Here is a 21,414-nt window from a genome sequence, read left to right on the forward strand (position 1 = left end):
CCCGGCGCGGTGGGGCGCGGCCGCGGCCCCGCCCTCCCGAAGTCCCCGTCCGCGCCGCTCGGTGTCGCGGTTCGGTGTCGCGGCCGCCTGGAGGCCGGCCCGGCTCTGCCTGCTCGCGGGGCAGCCGCGTGTGCTCGCCGCCCGCGCCCGGCGGGGGCAGTGGGAGGCTGCGGAGGCGGGCGCAGCCAGCGGGACGGGACGGGACGGGACGGGACGGGACGGGACGGGACGCGGCCGCAGGGGAGGGCTCCGGGCCGGCAGAGTGACAGCCGGGCGCGGGGAGCGCCGCGCCGCCCCGGCCGTGCGCCGGACCAGGCAAGTACAGCGGCGGGCCCGGCCGCGGCGGGAGCTGGCCCCGTGCGGTTCGTCTCGAGCGGCCGCTCGGTCCGCGCTGCCGGGCTGCGACGGGCGCGGCAGGAAGCAGCGGGCGCGCCGCCGCCGGACGAGCCCTGGGCCCGCGGGAGCCTCGCGGGAGCCGGCCGGGCCCGCGGGGTGCGGCCCGGGGCGGGGGGGGGTGGGGGGGGGGCATCGGCCGCTTCCTCCCTGGGCCCGGCCGGAAAGCCGCTGCGGTTCGGGTGTCGTTTACACCGGCATTGGCAGGAACACTTCTTACTGAGACTGCTTAATTCAAACACTTTTGAAGCAACTGATTTTCAGGATAAAACCGGTAAAATTCCTAGAACACTCCTTTCTGCTGGAAGACCTGCTGCAGGAGGCACGAGGGCTCTGACTGTAGCAGAAACCTCAGTAGCTGGGACACGTTTACTTCGATCTGAGAACCTGTCCCAATAAGCTTGCTCTGAGCCGATGGTGAGCTGCTCCTGAATCTCAGGTTTCATTCTTTAAAATCTATTCCCGGCACATACGGATTCTCAGAGAGAACTTAATAGCAATTCACGATGAAGACTCGGAACCAGAGAGTCAGAGATGTAGGACTGGGAGCGAGCAATTCTCATTAGGCGCTTTTGTCTCTTTGGTGTTTTTGTCAAGGTGTCCGTTCTCAGTGATCCCTGTAGTTTCTGTCTGTTATAAATGGGAAAATATCTGAAGTTGCTTGCAAACTATGATTTGTAGCTCATCAAGTCATGAGAAAGTACTGCATTCGTTACAGGCCGAAATGACGTGTTGTTGTGCCCTTTGCTGTCCTTTGTCATCTCAAGCTTTCTAAAGAGAGCCTAGTCTAACTCTTCATCTGCACCTCCTCCTCAATGCAGCATACTGGACTCCAACTTCCAAGTTCTTTTGAAAATCCACGTTGAGGCACCTACTCTTTTTCAATACACATGTTCGTTGTGTGGTTGCCTCTAACAGTCTTATTGAGTGTCAAAGAGTAGGTATTGTGAGTTATGTTGCTGCAGGTCTTACATTTGGTATCATCACTTGGAGAAAGAAATAATTAAAAGCAGCAGTAATAAGAAATGATTCCCCAACTTCTTTTCAAATTTCAATACAAAATCAGTTGATGAACTTCTGCTTTGCTTTTTCTTTGTTTTTTAATGCTTATCTCATTTTAGTTTGCAGTTATAGCCAATGCTTTAAATCAGAAAGAACAAGTCGAGCTGGACTTCAATTTAATTTTTAAAAAGTCCAGTTCTAAAACAGGGAGTTGTCCTTTACCTCTACAATAGCAGCAAAGGTGAATTAAGCAGTCTGAGGTAGAAATGACTATCATCTATGTTCTGGGCATGAGTTACACTTTGACTGTTACACTTTAACTGTTTTGCAAATTATGCCTGTAGATGAAGTAGGACCCTAATTTATTTAGAAGTCCATTACAGGTGTTACAATTTTTCTTGATACTAAATGGAATCTTTTCAATCACATTATTTCTTCCCGATAGACAGGAATGAGCAACGATCTGAGCATGTAACTTGGGCCAATAAACAGGGCTGCTTCCAGCACTGATAAAGATTTCTTTCATAGTTTTTAGGAAAGTCACTTCTGTCATTTACACTTTATTTCCTCGTACATATTGAGATTACTAGGTTTGCTGTGAACTTAGTATTCTCTGTGTGTTGTATATTCCTCATTAATGTTTATCATCAGATATAAAGAAAAACTTAAGAGCCAGCAGACATGAAAGCTGTTGTCATTTTTTTTCATCTTCTCTTGTGTTTAGATTATAGTCCACAACTCTTGTCTTTTTAAAACAAACAAATAAAAGGTTTGTTGTTTCATTAGAACTATGGATTAACTCTTTTTTTTTTTATCAGCACATGCAGAACATTTTTCCTATGAGGGAGATATTTTTTTCTCTGTCATCCGCTGATTCACATGCGCTTATGCGATACAGGATTCTTTGCCAAAGTTTTATGAGTTTCTTGGAACTCCAGTCATGGGACACTATTACCTAACAATGGACCGAAAAGCAAATACTTCCTCTCTTGTGAACACCAGGAAAAAAAAAAAGGGAAAGAGTGTTGTGTGCTGGAGCGCTTTGCCCTTTTTCTCTGAGCAGCAGAAAAAGCATTTATGTTCTACTGTGCTCAGCCATGTTTTGTCTATTTCCAAATGTGTACAGCTTAGCTCTTGAGTGTTCATGAGAAATTCATTTTTAAAGTATGTCTTGTATTTCTGGATAAGTAGTAGCTACTGCAGATAAGATCACAAAGAAGTTTCCATTCTGGTCTTCGATTTTCACTCAGTGTTCGCATCCCTTTACCTCTGAGATTGACATCTTCCATGTTTAATCTTTGGAAGCTTGTTTTAAAGTATGGCTAATCATGCATGTGAGAATGGAAATAGTGTCAGGGGACATGCCTTTTTCTGATGAGCACTGCGAGTTGGGATATGAGTTAATTATCTTGGAGCTGAATCTGACATGCTGAAGTCATGGTTTACTATATTAGAGGCGGTAGCGTTGTTAAATACGTTGAAGAAATTAAGATTCTTTTGCTACAGTTCTCATCAGTTTTATTAATAAATAAATCTATATAAATCAAAGGTCTGTTGTTCTTTCTGTAAAAAAAAAAAAAAGTGGTATTTCTGTCCCTTACTCAGCTGGAAGGTCGAGCTCTTGCCTATCTTGTGTTCATTCTAATTGGCAACAAATATGCAGTAGCTGAGCTTGAGAATCTTGCTAGTTGCGAGAATCTTGCTTCTTGCTTTGAGACGAGTTGTTTAAGGGAATATGGCTTTGGTAGCATGCCTTTGAGGCTACACAATCTTATGTATACAGTGCTCATACGCATACTTCCAAAAGGTCATTAAACTTTTCCAAAGCTAATTACTTAACAAGGTTATACCACAGCAGAGTTTCTGATCTGTTGCCAATTCCTTGTGTCTTGTGTGCTGGTGAAACTCAAATCTGTTATAAGTGTCAAGGGCTGTCCTACTACTGTAGCTGAATTAAAGCTCAACTTCACTATGCTTCAAGAATTCTAATATATAAAAGCTGCATAACTTTCCTTCTCTGAAGTTGTGCTCATTGTCTTATATGATGATATATGTTTTACAGCTTCTAATTATCCGCTGTTTTAACGAATCTGCATTCTGTTGAAGCAAAACTTAGAGGTCTTTGCTCAGAACTTTTTCTCTAACTACGGTACTGGAGATAGGACTCGAGGAAATCGTATTACAATCAATAGATCAGACACACCTTGCTCTTAAATTCTTCCAGTTATCTGAGAGGAATCACAGGGCTCCAGAGGCATGCTGATACTTTGGTCTGGGGCTTACTCTTTAAATATGTTGCATACTAGAAATGTTCCTTTTCTAGTAGCTGAAATAAGTAGGCCCACTGCTGAAGTCAATCCAGTATCCTCTGTAATTAAAATTTTACAAAGAAGTCATCTAGCTCATTTGTGTTGTTCTTACTCTGCTACACATCTTGTTGAACAGCCTTTAAAGGGATTGGGCACTCCAGGAGATCTGAATCCTAACATCTAGCAAAGTAGCAGGACAAACTGCATTCTTACACTACTTGGGACACTGATGTGAGCTTTTAATAATGTCTTTTGTTGGCAGAATTTCAGCACGGCTTGACCTTCTGAGCCTGGCTAGTGTCAATGATGGCAAGATTCCTACGTGCTGTACTGCATACCCTGTGGATCCTTTTGTTTTCGTATGCAACAAGCAAAGGTATATTTATTAATGTTTTAAGTTACTTTATTAAAGTTTTTTCCAACATCTTTTTCTCATGACTAGGAATAACTAGCAGGCATCACTATTGCGATTAATTAACTAATAAAAAATTTGTCTTAGATCTCTTCATTTATTGGCCTTTTCCATATGGGCAAGAAGAAAAAAATAATTTGCAAGAAGGAGAAACTGAGGTTTGAAAAGACACCTCTGTACTTGCACATTGTCTAATCTATACTGGGCACCATGCTGCAAATAGGATGCTCAACAATAAACCAGTAACATCTCTGTAGAAATCTCGTAAGAGTAGAAAACATTAGTCTCGAATTTGTTCATTTTTATAGCTGCCACTGTGTGCCATGTGGGCTAACCAGTAATAGACCTGCAGGAAGCTATGCTCATGAAAAAGAACAGGAGCCTATAGATCTACTGTCAAAAGGCATCTGCCAGTATGTGTTCTCCTAAGTGTGCAAAAATGCTGAATCAGAAAACTGAGTTGGCTGGATTTGAATGGATTTGGAAGGCATTTGCTTTCAGACAGCATGTATTCTGATTTCTGCCTGTACATGGGGCCAGATGACTTCCGTCTGATCTTCCGTCACTACGCCTTTCATTTGGTCTGGCAAGATGTTTAGCTGCATCATGTTTTAGTGCTGCTTCTTAGATGATGGTTATATGATACAGTTCAACTCGAAGGATCTGAACGTGCATTTTGCTGGTATCTTTTAAAGATATTTCATTATAAAAAGAAGTTAGAAATATAAAATCATGTTTTCTGACAATGCATCTTCATTCTCCGAAAAAGAAATCTTACATCTAGCTTTTAAGTTACTCCACAGTAGTCTATGGGGAGGGGTTACGGTTTGGTTTTGGTTGGCTGTTCTTAAAAACCAAAATAGTAAAATAATAATAATAATAGACTGCCCCCCCCCCAAAAAAAAAAAAAAGATTTCTTAGCCATATGGCCCTAGTATACTGCAGGGAATCTTGTAATTTTGATTAATAAGAAGAGTAAAGGTTTGCAGGAGTATAATTTCTATGTCATCTGATTTAGGTAATCCCAGTTTTTCTGTAAATTATCAAGGTTTAATTTTACATCTTTTTTTCCACTAGGTAACTACATGTTTCAAGTTTCTTTATTATGTTACTCTAGTTGAGGATTAAAAAAGAAATCCAGCATTTCAATTCCCTTTTCTAACTACATGAACTGAAAACAAATTCTTTACTGTATGGGGTTTCAAAACAAAATTCTCAAATGTATGAGGTTTAAATAAAAAACTAACGTATTGTATCAGGGTTGAAAAAAGGGAAAAGGTCACAGGAAAAGAATACAGAAAATAAGTCAGAGTCCTAGAAAGACATGAGGGTGCTGAAAGGCAAGATAAATTTGCTAGCTTAACACAGCAGGAACAGCTTTGTTTAATTCCAGTACTCTTGAAAGCGTAAGATCATTAATACATTGGAAAATAATGAAATTCATCTTTTAAAAGCCCATCATGAAGTGAACAATAAAAATATAAAGGACAGCAAAATATAAACAACAGTAACAAGGTAAACAGGTAATGGTTCTATTAAAATAAATGAGCAGTGTGTCTCTCATGATATTATAGAAGTTTAATCTTTAACTTGTTGATGTTCTGATGATTTGGGGTTGTTTGTTTTTTGTTTCGTTTTTGAAGAACCATGGACCATTCAGAACAAAAGGGAACTAAACATGGTGCTGCCATCCAGAAAAGATATGAGTGATAGTTCTTATCTACAAGATAATTATCTAGCCATAGTAACTAAAGAAAAACATTTTCTAAATATTTGAATGATGATGAAACCATGAGCTGCAGTCAGTTCTAGGTTTGCAACCAGTCGGTATACTAAGCAATTTAGGTTATGATTTTCACCAAACTTTAGAATGGTTCCTTGGTGTTGCCATAAATCTTCATTTTCATAAGTGAGCTTCACTAAGATTATTGAGCTTACTCCAGTGATCCAGGACTGCTTGTTAATGAAGTTTTATGGGAGGCCTTCTAGGAAGGCAAATGAAAGTGATACATGGGTTTGAATGAGGAAAAAAGCCACCCATTAGCAGTACTAAACAATTAAGTGTTTGAGTCAGGTTTTTACTGAAGTACTGCGTGGTCTGGTGGTAGATAAAGTGGTATGTAATGTATCACTGTACCCACTAATAGAGAGTTGGCCATCATGTATGTTGCATTTGCAGATACTGTACTAAATCAGAGTATGCAGAATTTGCATGAGAAAATTCAGGACAACAGAAAATTAGAAGTGTAAGAATAAGAATGAAATTAGGTATTTATGAGAACAAAAACTTTCAGAGGAATAATCTAGAACAGATTATTCCCACTGGAACCCACTGGGAAGAAGTCATCTTTGAAACTGTAGTGGCTGAAGAACATTACAGGATGTGAATTGTTGTCAACTAATCTTGAATTTGCAATGTAAATGACAAGAATGGAGAGTTGGTGATGTGCCAGGCTGTATAAGCAAAATTATTTACATACCATAGAGAAATGAAATCATGTCTCTATGTGTCCTTTATATAACTGCCACAAGAAAACTTCTAGCAGCATCCCTAAAGAAACTCAGAAAAATAACAGTTGATAGAATTATAAAAATCAACCAAAGCTATTCTGAATTTTTATAGGGAATTTTGATGTACAGCAGGAAAGAAGGAATTAGATCTGCAATGGGGAACTGTTCCAGGGAGACAGAGGGTATACACTTGGGAAGCTTAAAACAGTTGTGGATAAAGTACAAATTCAGGTGTGTAGGCAGTGGTTTTGGTCTAAATCTGTTAATTATCTGCATTTTTGGCTTTTGAACCTGTTGTGTATAAAAGATAGGCTGATGCTCTTTTATGATAAAAATTTGGTGGTTTAGAGTTTGCATAATTAAAACTTGGCATTCATCAGAACCTCGCTCTCAAAGACGTTGTCTCCAGAAAGGTGGAGATACTTGGTAACATGCATCTCTTTCCATTTTACACAGAACATGAAAAAATTGCTTACTTATTTTATAGGGGCTTTATGCTTCTGTTTAGAGGGAGAACTAATGTTTATGCCTAGTTCAACTTATTCCTTGGATTTTCTTGCTTCTTATTGTGTGCTACTTCTCCCTACTTACAGCTACAGGACACATACAAGAATTTGGATGCTTTAGTGACTTTGCAAAAGAGCTCGTTTGTGACTGGAAGGTGCCTGCACAGACAAACTGCTCCGAAGAATACCTGCTCTACTACAGGGAGGAATTTTTATTTCACCAGTGAGTGTTTAATAGGGTTTACCTTCTTTACTGTTGGAACGTTAAATACCCTACAGCCGTTATCAGCTTTGATTTCTTTCCTCTGCTATGAGTGCCTGCAACTAAATATAGTCAGGACTATCCTCCTTGCAAGGAGGGAAATGTTTTGTTGCAATTAACAGTGTGCTCTGTTCAGTGGGCTAGTCTTTGACAGACCTCTGCGTTCTTGGTACAGAGGGTTGGTCAAGTACTGCTTGTAGGAGTTGTAGGGCTCTCATAAGTTTACTAAACCTTCACTTCATGAGAAACTTCAAATGATTTACCAGGCTGTAGCCTGTGTAAAATGAAGTCTCCCTTAGAGCATCAGTGAATATTTCTGTATACAGTGTAACTTGGTATTCATGAACACACCATTTGCACTGCTCTACAGCCAAGGCAGTATTCTTGTCATCTTCTACAGAGGAACATACATCAGAGGTTTCCGAGTCCTCTCCATAGAGGGGAGCAGTATGATTTCTCCATTGAGACTTCCCAATACCTTGATTTGCACTGCAATAAAACTGTTCCTATACTAGCAGAGCATCAGTCCACTCCTTTGGAGGTTAAAGTGTAGTGAAGGTTGCTTTTAGTGCTAATTTTTCTGCTCGGGATCAGTTCTTAGCTTTTCATTAGTGCAATACCAATAGGTAGCCAAGAGGTATTTGGGAAGGATGGGTCATCTGGAAGCTGCGTGGAGGGTTAAATTTTTGTTTTGGATTTGTTTGGACAGAGTGCTTCTGGGAACTGAATTTGAGCTTGCTTGTTTCAGATTTGATTGGCTCTACACATCGATAAGCTTGATTCCACATTTTGAAGAAATACCGTGCCACACTGCATAAACAATCATATCATTTTCTGCCTGTTTTTCAGAAACGTGTGTGTCCCTGAAAATGGAAAAGAGAGTTTCACATGCACTTGTACAATATATCCCGATTATTTTGTATCAGGCCTCACCTATGTTCTAGCTTTACAGTTCAATGGGACTGATATGTGGAATTACAGTGTTACACCAGCCCTGGTTGGTAAGACATTGTTTATTTTGTCACAAGGATATCTGGTATCAGGCTTTGCAATCTTAGCTAACTCCTCATTAATGACACCGGAATGGTTTTTCCTTATTAGATGTTAAGTGTCATGCTGGCTTGAATTAAAACTCCATTTGGTGTAGATACCTGATCCTGGACAAGATTCTAAAGGAAACAATATAAGTAATGGGGCAAGCAGAATGATTATTCCTCTCAGCTGCCAGCCATCCACAGTTTGTGGACTTAACAGTGTATTTAGTGCATTTCACTAGTGGCTGTAGAATTCAGGGATGAAGAGGATACTAGACTATCCCTACTCAAATTCTTCCGTTCTCTGTCATCCTCTAATTTTTCATGCTAGTTGAATCATGCCCGTGAACAGAGCTTTTTCCAGTAATTGTTGGATTACAACAAACCATGGTAAAAGGTGAATGACTGCTCTTTCACGTGACAGAGCATAAATACAGTTTATCTCTGTCAGCACCTATTTTGTTTAAACCAGTGTGTGTTCATAACACTGTCATCTCAAACACTCAGAAGTCTTCCATGTACCTTGGGTGGGCATTGATCTACAGCAGCGAGCTGGTTCCTTTCCTACCCAATGTCACTGCTGCTCCGCAGCAGAATAAGCAGGAGCCTGCATCTAAGACTCAGGTAGCCAGGACAGTCTGGCTGCAAAGTGGTCCTAAGCTCCCTGCCTACCCTACAGCACAGCGTGTTGTTGTGAGGGTACAAGTTGTTATCATTTCTGCAGGTTGAAAGCTGCATCCAGTGCACCAAAAATAGGACTTGAAGTTTGTTCAGCCAGCTTGAATATTCAATGCATGATAACAAAGACCATGCAGTTGCTCTGTCTTGGCCTCTATATCCTTGCACTATAGTGTAGTGAAAAGGTCTAAAATTGAATGACTCTGAGATTCTGGTCTCTGGTGAATATCTTTATCTCTGCTTCTTTCCGTCAGTGCTGTCTCATTGCCTTGTTCTCCTTGTGTTTTTTTTTTTTTTTTGTTTGTTTGTTTGTTTTGTTTTAATATACAGTTAAGCCAAGGGCCCCCAGAAATCTTGCCGTTGAGAAAGCTGAAAATGGTAATTTCAATCTGAGCTGGGAGGAGAGCTATACCCCTTCATCCATGCTCTCTGGACAGCCAGTCATCTTTGAAATAAAATATTGGAGCAAACAGCACCCAGGAGAGGTAAGAGAAAACCAGTCTCTTCATTTTCTATCTATGGAGCTTCGAGGGTTAAAAAGTCTTTTTTTAAAAGAAGTCTCGAAGGACTTTGAAACCATGTCATGACTAATGGTGTAAGGGTCAGAAAAGGAATGTTCCTGAGCACACTTGCTACTGATCACATTCCCTAAAGGTGGTTCAAACTGAACTTTAAGGGACTGAAATTCTGCTGACTAGTACCCCAAAGTGTCTGGTGATTACATTAGACAGGGAAGAGATTTAAAATACAGTACTTCTGTTACCCAAACTTAATTTTCTTTTTAGACATCAGGAAAACTTATGATGCAATTGGTATCTAACTACTTCCACTAACCCTTCTTCCCATAAAGAAATCAGTGAACTTCCTTACTTTCTTTTCAGGTTTCTATAAAATCAATTAACTACCAGGCAAAAAGCTTTGAAATTACTGCAAGCTCCTTGCAGAGAGGCTATGATTACATTGCAAGTGTACGGTGCAAGTATACAGACTACCCAGCCTACTGGAGTGACTGGAGTGACACAGTTGAATTTCACTGTGGTAGGTATTGTAGCAAATAGCAGCTTGATAAAAGTTTGGTACAGTTTTATAAACCCTGTTGTATATATGCCACTGCCTTTTAATTACCAGAGGAGAGTTACAAAATTATTATCTTCATCCGTTTGAATATATTGTGGATCAATCTTTAAAGGCTTCCAAGGAGACTCAATGTGAAAAAGCAGCTCTTGGGGAAACTGAGGAAGAGAAGACCAAGTTGGATCATTCAGTCTTGTGGAAAAGAAGGCTGAAAGGGAATGTATTTGTTCTCTTTGCATATTTCATGAAGTAGGCAGCAGGAAAGAAGTCATGTTTAAACTAAAAAGCAATGTTTACACAAGTGGGTATAAATGAACAAGAGATACTTAGGAAATTAAGCAATACTTTAACTATTAGACGGCTGACTGTTTAAAAGAAAAAAAAAAAACAACAAACTGAAGAACAGTGAGCGTAAGAAGCATAGCTGCACTACAGCAGAGATGATAATGCCATTCCAGAAACCATGTGGCAGGTTTGTTTCAGAGAGCTGACAAATGGTTTCACAATTCATGTGGTCTCCCAGTTCCTTAATCACCAACAGTAAGTGACTGAAGTACCTGCATTGACCTTTCAGACATGACACATACTATTGCCACTGGTAGCTGCATATGTTCTGTTTATCTGCTATGGCTTTATTTTACATCCTCTAAAGTAGCATTGCTTTAATATGCAAAAGAAGAACACCATGTTAGGAATGTTTTAACAATTCGTGTCCATAAAGAACAGTCCTGTCTGCCTCTGGGCCCTGCACTGGCAATTTAATTCTTGAACCACAGATGCAGTGTGTCCCAGTCTCCCCCTCATTCTAGTCAATTTATCAAGTCTTCAGAAAATACTCCTCAGATTTATGAACCTGTTTGCTTTTGTTATTCCGGACTTCTATTTCTAACAGTTACAGCCTTTTTTTTTGTCTTCTTCGAGATTAACTTAACACTGCTATAGGTGTGACTGTCCCTGTGAATGGCTGGTGAAGAATGTTTTAATTACTGGTGAAGTGTCAATAAGAAAGCTATTTGTGTTTGTATGAAGTCTTTGATGTCTGGGGGTTTCAGAACAACTGATAACAACTAGTGACTGTTATGGGATACTATGCAAGCCTCTGATACCTGGCCAAGTGGCCAAGATATTAAGAAGAAGAAGAAAAAAAGAAGCTGAAGGACAGCTGGGAGACAAGACCTGCAGGGGATGTTCTATAAACTTGATACGGTGCCAAAGGAGTACAAAGGGGAAGGACGAGAAAAAAACTTGGAGAGGAAGACTACAAGCCTTCAGCATGAAAGACCCAGAGGGACCACTGGAGACTGATGCGCGTGCTCCAGTAGGAGGGACTGGACCCTGGAAGCTAATTATAATAACCTGTTTTTTTTACAAGTCATAATGAATATGTATTAGTCTAGGAGCATAAAAATCAGCTACTTGATGTAACTGGTGTACGTCCTGGTGGAGCGGAGACTCCCAGTGCACCCAGCGCTGTTTGCTTACCTCTATTCTTTTAATAAATCCTATTTTTTTATTTAATCCTATTTTGAAGACTGAGCCATTTCTAACAACCAGAATTCATGTTGTCAGTACTTATGTTTATATGCACATATAGACATAAATATATATTTTTATTTAACAGATTATCAAGTAACATCTGAAGACATTCTGCAGATGGCTGTTCCTATATCTTGCATCCTGATCATGGCAGTAGCTGTAACTTGTTATTTCTGTTTTACCAAGTATGTATCAATGTTCACAGGTTTTATAGACCAGCAGTTTGCACAGATATCAGTATTGCCCTTGCTTAGTTGAATGTCTAGTAGTACAGGAATCTAATGACTTACTTTTCCTCAGCATGTTTATCTCAGACTCTATGAGCAAACATAAATCAGTTGTACTGTCATTTTGTGAAAAGAAAATCGAATATTTTCTACTAATCTTACTAGAATGGGCTTGTTAGAGTATCCAAAACAGGTTGCATTTATAGGTCTGTCAGTTTTACACTCAGTCTTTGCTGCAGTTCCAGTAATGATGGTTAAATATCACTGGAAAAAAATGAAAAGAAATACTGATAATGTGAAAGTCGGATCCTATCTGTCTCACACAGCATTTTAAACATAATTAGAAAAACATATGACTGTGGTTGTGCAGAGCAGTCACGCACAGAGCATAAACATCTTTGTACTAGGTTAATGAAAAAGCAGCATTTGGAGATATACGGAACAAGCACTTCCTCTTTCTGCAGTGCAGATGGCTAAGAGGGAGAGAAGAACAGAAGAGAGAAGTGTACACTGATCAAACCAAGATTCAGTTAAAGCAAACAATTTTAATTCTTGCCTTGCAGAGTGAAGAAAGAATGGTGGGATCAAATCCCAAATCCAGCAAAGAGCCATCTGGTCGTAAAAAATGTCAAGGTAACTTACAGGCTTTGCAAAAAATACCTTTTCCTGATCACCAGAAATAGAATACGTAATAAATGCTCTTGGCTGGCTTGTACATGAAATACGAAATACAGTTCATGTGTTCTAAAACTCATTTCTGTTCTTATTAGCTTTCAGTCTTGTGCTACATCGATGAAATTAAGTTCCCTTTCCATGACATAAAGCAGAGTCATATGGAAAAACAAATGTAAGTAACATTAACCAGAAGGGGGAGGGGGAGGGACACACCTCCACTTTACGGCATAAAATGTTTTCCTATTACATAAACATTAACTGTCCTTTCCTTTTGATTTCCAAAAATAGAATTTGCAAAACCTGTCTGTCTCAAAGTTTGTCAAGCCAAAATTTCAAGGGAAAAGATAACATCAGAAACGCTGAGAAATCTTGCAGTTGCCGTAGCAAGACTGGAGAGTGGTTTCCAAAAGGCAGTAGTGCAGTTTTAACCCCTGAGACAATTCTCATTGAAGAGTCTATAGAAATCTGTGAATGTTTAACAGACATCGAAGCTGAGAGCCAGGAAGAAACTCATGACCAGATCACCATGTTTGAGTCTTGTGAGACCAGTGTCAGTGCTTTCAGGGAGCACAACGAACACAACGATGCACTAGCTAACATGTTCATTGAGCTCTTGGAAGATGAAAACAACATGAAAGATGATAAAGACCCAGATGTCATCACAAGTGAAAATAAAACCTTTGAGAAACTTGAGTCAAAAAGTGAGTCTCAACGAAGTCCTACAGAAAGCACAGCCCAGAGTCAGCAGACATACGGTATTTTTCATAGAGTTTCCCCTTTCACCAGAGCCTCTCAAGATGAGTACAATTGCAGTATAACCAGCAAGAAGTCAGTAGAATCAGAAGAATCCTTTGAATCTGGCTATCAGAGCTCCAGCACAAATTCTGCTTCTCTGGATGCAAGAGATTCTCCCCATATGCTTCATCAAAGCCTTTTTCCGTGCAGTTCTGAAAGTCAGCGTAACTCATCTGTCCTGATGGAGGAATCTCCAAATAAACTAGCCTTTGTGACCAACAAAGACAGAATAAGCAACCCTGCATACAAGAGCTTTGACACCCTTGTGTCTCCACCTGGGGAACCAAGTAATTCTGCATACAAGAGCTTTGACACCCTTGTGTCTCCACCTGGGGAGCCAAGTAGCTCTGCATACAAGAGCTTTGACACCCTTGTGTCTCCACCTGGGGAGCCAAGTAGCTCTGCATACAAGAGCTTTGATACTCTTGTGCCCACATTCAGGGAGCCAAGTAGCTCTGCATACAAGAGCTTTGATACCGTAATGTCTCAGTCTATGGCAAACAGTAGCTTGACCATGCATTTTGAAAATGTGTGTTCCTCACTGCCTTTGACCCAGCTTTCAGAGACACCAGAGCTTTGCTGCAGAGATCAAGTTTATCGACCCCCTAGCAATCAGTCATGTTATACCAACTGCAGATCTCCCTGCAATGAGCTTGATTTTCAGAACACCTGTTCAGAACATACTGATTCTCCATCTTTCTCCACACGTGCAAATGATGGAGTTTCAGCTTTCCTACCAGAGGAGGAAATACATAAGCAAGTAGCATATCAAAATGTTCAAAAGACAGCCAACATGCTTTCTTGTCCTGTTGGACCTCAACCATCTGGTTATCAACCTTTTGATACTGCAGTTAAATGTAATGGTACATACTTTGACAATGACAGTGAAATTATCTCTTATGAGCCCTTCATTCATGTGTTGTACAACAACCTGAGAGAAACACCGCCAGATACCATAATCCATGAATCTGACCAGAATATAGATGACCATGTATGTTTGATTGTACAGGGCAATTGTACAGATTGTGGCATTGTCCCAGGTGTATCCTCTAGTGAGAATATCACACACAGTAGTGTGTGCTCTAACGAGCTGCCAAGTGATAGCAAAGATGAAAATGCCAGCAGAGGCAAACAGCCGTTGCATTTGTTAGAGGTGAACTGTCAAGATTTTAACAACGGAGAAAGAACTCTAAAGGGAACAAGCTTTAATGGCTATAACTGTAATGGTAAAGGAATGCAAGAGGACAGCAGTAACAAGCTAAATACTGTCCTGTGCCCCACACATAACCATTTGAGGAAGTTTGGAAATGAAAGGGAAAATAATCAGGTAGGAAGCAGAAGGTGTGGCTCAACAGCTAATTTGTCAGAAGAATCACTAGGCAGCATTGAGCTGAACTTAAAATCTGCACAGCCACTGGGGCTCTTGGTCTCAGACAAGCTGTCAGCTCCTCTTTGTATGGATAACCACTGCCCTTCTGATTGTCTCACTGTTAACACTGAGGGTTGTAGACTGGCACCTGCAGTTAAAAAAAGACCAGCAGAACTACTGAGGGAAAACAACAGGAAGAATGAGAAAAGAATTAAACTTTTACATGCTCTTGCCCAAGAGGACAACTGTTACATGAAGGTAGCCTAGTCATATTTGCCAAGAGAACCACACCAGCTTCTGGAAATAAACTGTGTGGCAAATTGAAATGGTGCTTATTCGTCCAATTTTGCCTAAAGTGAGGGCTACTACAGTACAAACGTGGATTCACTGCGTTGTAACACATACTTGCTGCAAAGGTGGCAGCTGGTATGTGAGGCAGGCCATTGGGGGACAGCAGGGGCTGGCACCTAATGTAGCTGCAGCTCTGTCAGGAAAGCACAGAGCTGAAGTTTCTCTGGCTATGATCATTTCTTGAAAGTGAGCAGGAGCTGCATAAACTAGGAGTTCTTATTTGGCACAGCTCCTGGGGTTGGTTACTGCTCAGGGTCTGTATGTTGTTTGGGAAGCACAAAAGATGATATGGAAGTTGCTGACCTGGAAGTGGGAAGTACATGCAAGTCAAAGGGGAAGTGACTGCCTTGCATTGGTGGAATTGCATACCTTCCGTTATTTGTTTATTGGAGGGGGTGCAGGGGGTGTTTCTGTGTTCCTGGCACCAGCATGTGGTATATGTTTTTATACTTCTTTAATCAAGATCTGAAATAAAGATTACTGTCATTTGGGCTTAAGAAATTGTTATTGATGATCAGCCTCTTACTTTAGAAGTAAGCAGTTGTTTCATACTTACACAGCTGTAAATGGAATGACTGAACTTTTCTAGGGCATTAGCATGTAGTTTGGTATTGTAAATTCTTCACTAGTATGTTGGCAGTAGCACAAAACAGTTAAGTAATTTTATGTGTATAAACATACATACATATGTTCTCGTTATTTAGAAACCCCTATTAGTATTAACATTCATGAACAAAGATGGAAAGAGTAGTGCTAAGAGTGGATCTGTGGATGCTGCACAGAAACTCATTTGACGTGTTTTGTAAAACTTTCATCCTGCAACTCTTTTGATATTTCAGGTTGGCCCAGCAGTAGAGGTATTCATGCATCAATTTTACAGCATAAAAAAAAAAGGTATGTAAGCCCTGGAAGGAGGGTTACAGTGAAGTGCCTGTATTCAGATGCAATATTAACTCTTGTGTAGGCACTGATTTATAGCCCACTATGGTGCTGATGAACATGTTAATATTGTTTTTAATTGAAAATACATGGTTGACTTTTATTTCCACATGGATGAGATTTAATCCTCAGAAATACTCTTAGAATCATAGGATCATTGAATCATTAAGGTTGGAAAAGACCTCTTAAGTCCAACCATTAACCTAGCACCTAACCTAAACTCTTCTTGGAGGCAGGCAGTGCTGAAGTGGAATGGCTGTGGGGCAGAAAGATGAAGAGGCATGCCAGGACCCTTCAAACAAACCCTTGCTGAAATGGTGGAACAGGAACATGCACAGAGGTCATGAGCTGTCTCATGAGATTGCTGACTCACTTCCCTATGTCCTAATGAAGTCAAGTTTAAGCAAAAATCCACAGCTACTTACTATGGCTACTCAGCATGGGTTACTCACTATTTGCGGTAGTAGCACAGGGCTTTTAGGGGAGGCACAGGGGCACAAGTGGTATTTTCTTCCCCTTCTGCCCCTGCACTGTCCCCTGTGCTCTAGAGGGAATTGTCCTGGAAGGCCTGCATTTGGCTGTAGCAGCCAGGAGAGCTCTGCTCGGGCAAGGATTGGAAAGCTGTTTGCTGTAGTAGTTGCTCTGCGGAGCCCCAGCTTCACTCTGCTTTTCCCTGTTTTTTGTTTTTTTCCCCTACATAGTAACCTTCCCCCCCCATCTGCTTGTTTCTGTTGGATGACTTTCTGTGCTAGGGTGTTCTACCTGTGCTTTTCCCTTCAGTATTACTCTGGTGAAATCAAACCGCAGCTCTTCAAGCAGAGGGAGCCCTACTCCTGTGCCTTTGCAGAACCCAGAACTTTTGTTAAACATCAGGACTGTCTGGGCAGCTGGCCCGCTAATCCCCCTATCCTATGTCAGGCACAGTGCATGCATGACTGAAGTGTGATCTAAGTCAGTGTTCCATCTCCCACTTCCTCCACATTTGCAATCTAGAGCAATTGCTAGGCTATATAACACATATAACACAGGTATGTTTCAAATGACAGGTTTCTGACTTAACTGGGAGTGTGCAAGAGTTCTGACTTTCAGCAGGCTTCCAGGACTGCCAGTGTGATGTATTGGCCTGAGTCACACCTCTGAGGGCCTAGCCTGTGTTTGCACAAGCAGCTTATCCTCCCAGGAGAGGAGCTTCAAACCTAGAAGCTGGGGCCCTGCAGGCCTTTTTAGCTAGTAGGGGGTCCCTACCAGTTCGGAGAATTACCTCTCGCAGTAAATGTATTTTCTTTTTTTTTTTTTTTTTTGTTCCCAGTTTGTTTTGAAAGACTGCAATGCAAATGGAGGCTTGTGCTGAGTTTTAGCCTAGTTATAAAGCCATTTATTACTCACTTGTAGTCATTCCCCCTTCATACATATCATCCTTACCTGGCTGCCTACCAAGTATTAGTAACCTGACTCATCATTGTCATGAATGAGTGAAACAGGTTCCTGAGAAAAGCAGGTGTATTCCCAGTTCAGGAGAAACTAGTTCTGGTTAACTGTTTTACTTTTGCAGAGAACGTCACAGGCTTTTTTTGTTTGTTTTGTTTGTTTATTTTGTTTTCTAAATGTGAAGTTTAACAAGAGCAAGTGCTGTATTCTGCACCTGGGAAGGGACAACCCTGGCTCTATGCATGGACTGGGAGATGAGATGCTGGAGAGCAGCCCCGCAGAGAGGGATCTGGGGGTTTTGGTCGACAGCAAGCTGAACATGAGCCAGCAGTGTACCCTGGCAGCCAGGAGGGCCAACCATATCCTGGGGTGCATCAAGCACAGCATTGCCAGACCGTTGAGGGAAGTGATTGTCCTGCTCTGCTCTGAACTGGTGCAGCTTCAACTCGAGTACTCTGTGCAGTTTTGGACACCACAATATAAGAAAGATTAAAAATAAATAAATAAACTGTTAGAGAGCCTCCAAAGGAGGGCTGTGAAAATGGTAAAGGGTGTGGAGGACAAGACGTATGAGGAACGGCTGAAGTCACTCGGATTGTTCAGCCTGGAGAAGAGGATACTGAGGGGAGACCACATAACAGTCTACAGCTTCCTCACGAGGGGAGTGGAGGGTCAGGTACTGATCACTTCACTCTGGTGACCAGCGATAGGACCCAAGAGAAGGGCTAGAAGCTGCGACAGGGGTGGCTTGGGCTGGATATCAGGAAAAGGTTCTTCACTGAGAGGGTGGTCAGGCACCGGAACAGGCTCCCCAGGGAAGTGGTCACGACACTGAGCCTGCCAGAGTTCAAAAAGCATTTGGACAACTCTGACAGTCTGATTTTTTGGGTGATCTTTTGGGGACACAGGGGGTGGACTTGGTTCTTGTGGTTCCCTTCCAACTCGAGATATTCTGTGATTCTTATCAAAGCTCTTTAGAAATATGCACCTATATTGAAAAGGTGTTGACAAATTCCTATCAATCACAAATTTTGTCATTGCCCTTGGAAAACTAATCATAACCCCAAGAGAAGGGTGAGAGAATCGTGGAGGTAGGGGGGTAAGCAGACCTGTGAAACAAGTTCCTGGGGGTAGAGGTAAGTTAACCAGGACTGGGGGGTGTCCTCAGCTTTTTTTTTTTTTTTTTTTTAATAACTTTTGTTTGCATCTTGTTATGGAATGTATGTTGTTCAAACAGGTTGCAAGGATGTCTAAGTGCTCATCCATCATAAGCTACTGTGGTGGACCAGACCCAGTACAGCTACAAACATTATCTAAGAAAACAAGTTCTGTTAGGTGTTGCTTTCCAGCAGCATAGCCAAAAACCAAAGGACTAGAGAACCAGATGTGTAACTTCCCCTACCCTGCACTGTAACGTTTATCTCTGGCTATGAAATTATGTGAGAAAGCTCTTTAGTGAATAGAGACTGAGAAGACAGTTTGCTTTCTCCTAGCCATGTCTTTTTTTGTGGGAAACTCCTTAGCATGATTTTTGCAGTTTGTACATCCGATGTGTGTAAATTTGCATTCAGATGCCTTCACACAGAGTAGGTATTTTTCTCAGAGGAACTGTGCCTGTGCAGTGCACATGCATGTGTACACATGCACACAAATATTTCCCACCCTCTGCAGACTGGTAAGAACAAATTCTGGCCTGGGCTCCCATATGGTGATGTATCATGATCACGTTAACCACAATTTTAATTTTTTTTTCACCACACTACTATTTCTGAGGCAGCCATGCTATGCTGTCAGATTTTCATGGGATCTTGCAGCCACTGCACAGAGCCTTCAAGGCCCCCCTGCCTAAACTGTGGTGATAGGGTTGGAAGTGAAGCAGTAGCTCAGCAGGAATTTGCTGACAACCTGAGGAATGAGACAAATGCACTGGTCTGGTTTTCAGCTACAGCACTATAATCCTTACTTGGCTCTCAAAGAAGATTGCTCCAAGCAAAAGAAAACAGCATAGCAAAGAAGAGGGCACCTCTAAGGTACCTCACTAACATACTAATCAAAATTATAATTTACCAAATTGCTGTACCTCAGTGTGTTTTCACAGAACTCCTAATAAGAGCTAGCATCAGCACCACTAATTTGCTAAGTCCTGACTACTGTCTGTCCTTTGACAAGCTGAGGAAGCGGTGTTGAGAGGAACTTGACATCTCTGTGCTGTACTCTCGCCACAGGTGCTTTGCTCTCTTTGTCTCTTGTGCTGTCCCATTTACATCCTGTCCATTTTCAGGCTTTCTACAGCATGGAATTTCCATGCACCCTTATTTCCACCCTTTACAGAAACATTGCAAGATGAAAGAAAAGAAAAACTGACCACAGTCCTGGAATGAACAGAGCAGGAGAACTGACTGATGTGGCACTTGTAGCTGCATAGTGAGGAGGAGCAGATGGTTTTTGGTTTGTCTTGTGCTTAGCCAGAACATTTTCTGTATAACTGAACACGTATACATTATGTGTTCTGAGAGCAGAGGAGCAATTGTAACAGCAAGAGTTGGAATAGTACCAATATAACCTGTGACATGTCTTTGGTAGAGGGGTGGCCGTGTTAGGCCTCTCTTGGTCCATTAATTGCGGTAGGTGCCCTAAGGAGCTCCTATCTTGGTTGCTGGTTCTGTGATGGATCAGCCGCTCCCATGGTCCTATATGTGCTTGTACTGCACTGTATTAAGAGCAAGGCACTCAAAGCAGTGTGGTGTTTGTCCTCTGCTTGAAGGTGACTGAGTCAGTGACTAACATATCACGGGGACTTTCCTACTTGCTGCTGTTTCCCCAGCTCTTAGACATGGGGGAATTTGCCATAAGCTGAAGAGTTTGAGGTTGGCTGCTTCTCTCCAGCTCAACCACTGCTGGTTTCACTTGCAGTAAACCACCCACACAGCAACAAAAATTATAACAGAGTGCGGAAGTACTGGACTGCCTTTTGGGGAAAGAATTTCCACACCTGGCTCAGGGTTTTAATCAGTCCCATTTTTTTGTCCTAGTGCTGTACATGATTGCTGTGAAAACCAGCTCTGCACTGGCTGTGGTTTGCCCTGAAGATAGTATTCTTGGTCCATGGTGAGCAGCCAGCAGAGGTCTCAAGGAGACGGCTCAAGCAGGTTTATGTTGTGTTGCATTCACTAACCAATAAACGCAACTGACAGGCTCTCGGCTTGAAAGTTATACAGGGCAGTTCATTTCTGGGGATTCTGCTCTCCCACTGCTTAGCAGAAGTGCTCCAAGAATACCTAGGCTTCCCTAATGCTGCTATACCATGGCCTTATTCTGAGCTGCAGTGGGTCTTCACAACAGACTTTGCCATCCTGAAGCAGTAGGAAGCTTCCCACTTCTGGTCAGATGACCTCTGCTGTTATTATTTGTCTCAAAAAACCTCCATCTGTGTTCTCCAGTGTGAAGGGCCAACGCATTCACCTGCTGTCCGTGTTGTCTGTATTTAGCACGCTGTCCGCCATTGCTTCAACTTCTTGCTGCTCCTAGCACATCACTTTCCAGCTTCTGCACACGCACAGTGACCGGGTAAGCAATGTGGAAACTGGGTTGTTCAGGGTTACTCTTTGCTGATCACAGAACAGCAACTAGAGGAGCCAAGCAGCTTCCTTATTTGAGCAAGAGCTTCACACCACAGCCAAAGCCACAGTAGAGCATGGAATCCCCCAGTCCCTACATTTTGTAGGAACAGCCTTCAGATTCCTCTTCTTGCTGAGCATTGTAAAAGTTTACCAGTGCTGATTTGGATGCAGGTGTACTGATGTGACGTGATTTCATTGCATTAGTCCCTGGACTCTAGTGGAGCCAATAACCCTGTGTTTTGGCCTTTTTAGCCTCAAATAAAATAGCTGCTGCCTTCTGCCACTTTACAGTG

At 41.7% G+C, this 21,414-nt stretch overlaps 1 protein-coding gene across 2 annotated transcripts; it reads left to right on the forward strand.

Annotated features, from left to right (window-relative positions):
• Positions 1-69: 69 nt before the first annotated feature.
• IL4R (interleukin 4 receptor) lies at positions 70-15,635 on the forward strand. Of its 2 annotated transcripts, none has more exons than XM_068699785.1 (10): positions 70-315; positions 3,967-4,080; positions 7,221-7,356; positions 8,245-8,396; positions 9,438-9,592; positions 9,989-10,145; positions 11,803-11,902; positions 12,508-12,577; positions 12,715-12,791; positions 12,908-15,635. In XM_068699785.1, exons 2-10 carry the CDS (start codon positions 4,008-4,010, stop codon positions 15,048-15,050), a joined length of 3,063 nt encoding a protein of 1,020 aa, XP_068555886.1. In that variant the 5' UTR covers positions 70-315; positions 3,967-4,007; the 3' UTR covers positions 15,051-15,635. The 2 variants fall into 2 exon arrangements, with proteins under 2 accessions (XP_068555886.1, XP_068555887.1); XM_068699786.1 differs by lacking the exon at positions 70-315 and adding an exon at positions 549-832.
• Positions 15,636-21,414: the final 5,779 nt, after the last annotated feature.

Source organism: Anas acuta, chromosome 15 (genome assembly GCF_963932015.1).
Source record: "Anas acuta chromosome 15, bAnaAcu1.1, whole genome shotgun sequence".
NCBI classification, from domain to species: Eukaryota; Metazoa; Chordata; class Aves; order Anseriformes; family Anatidae; genus Anas; species Anas acuta.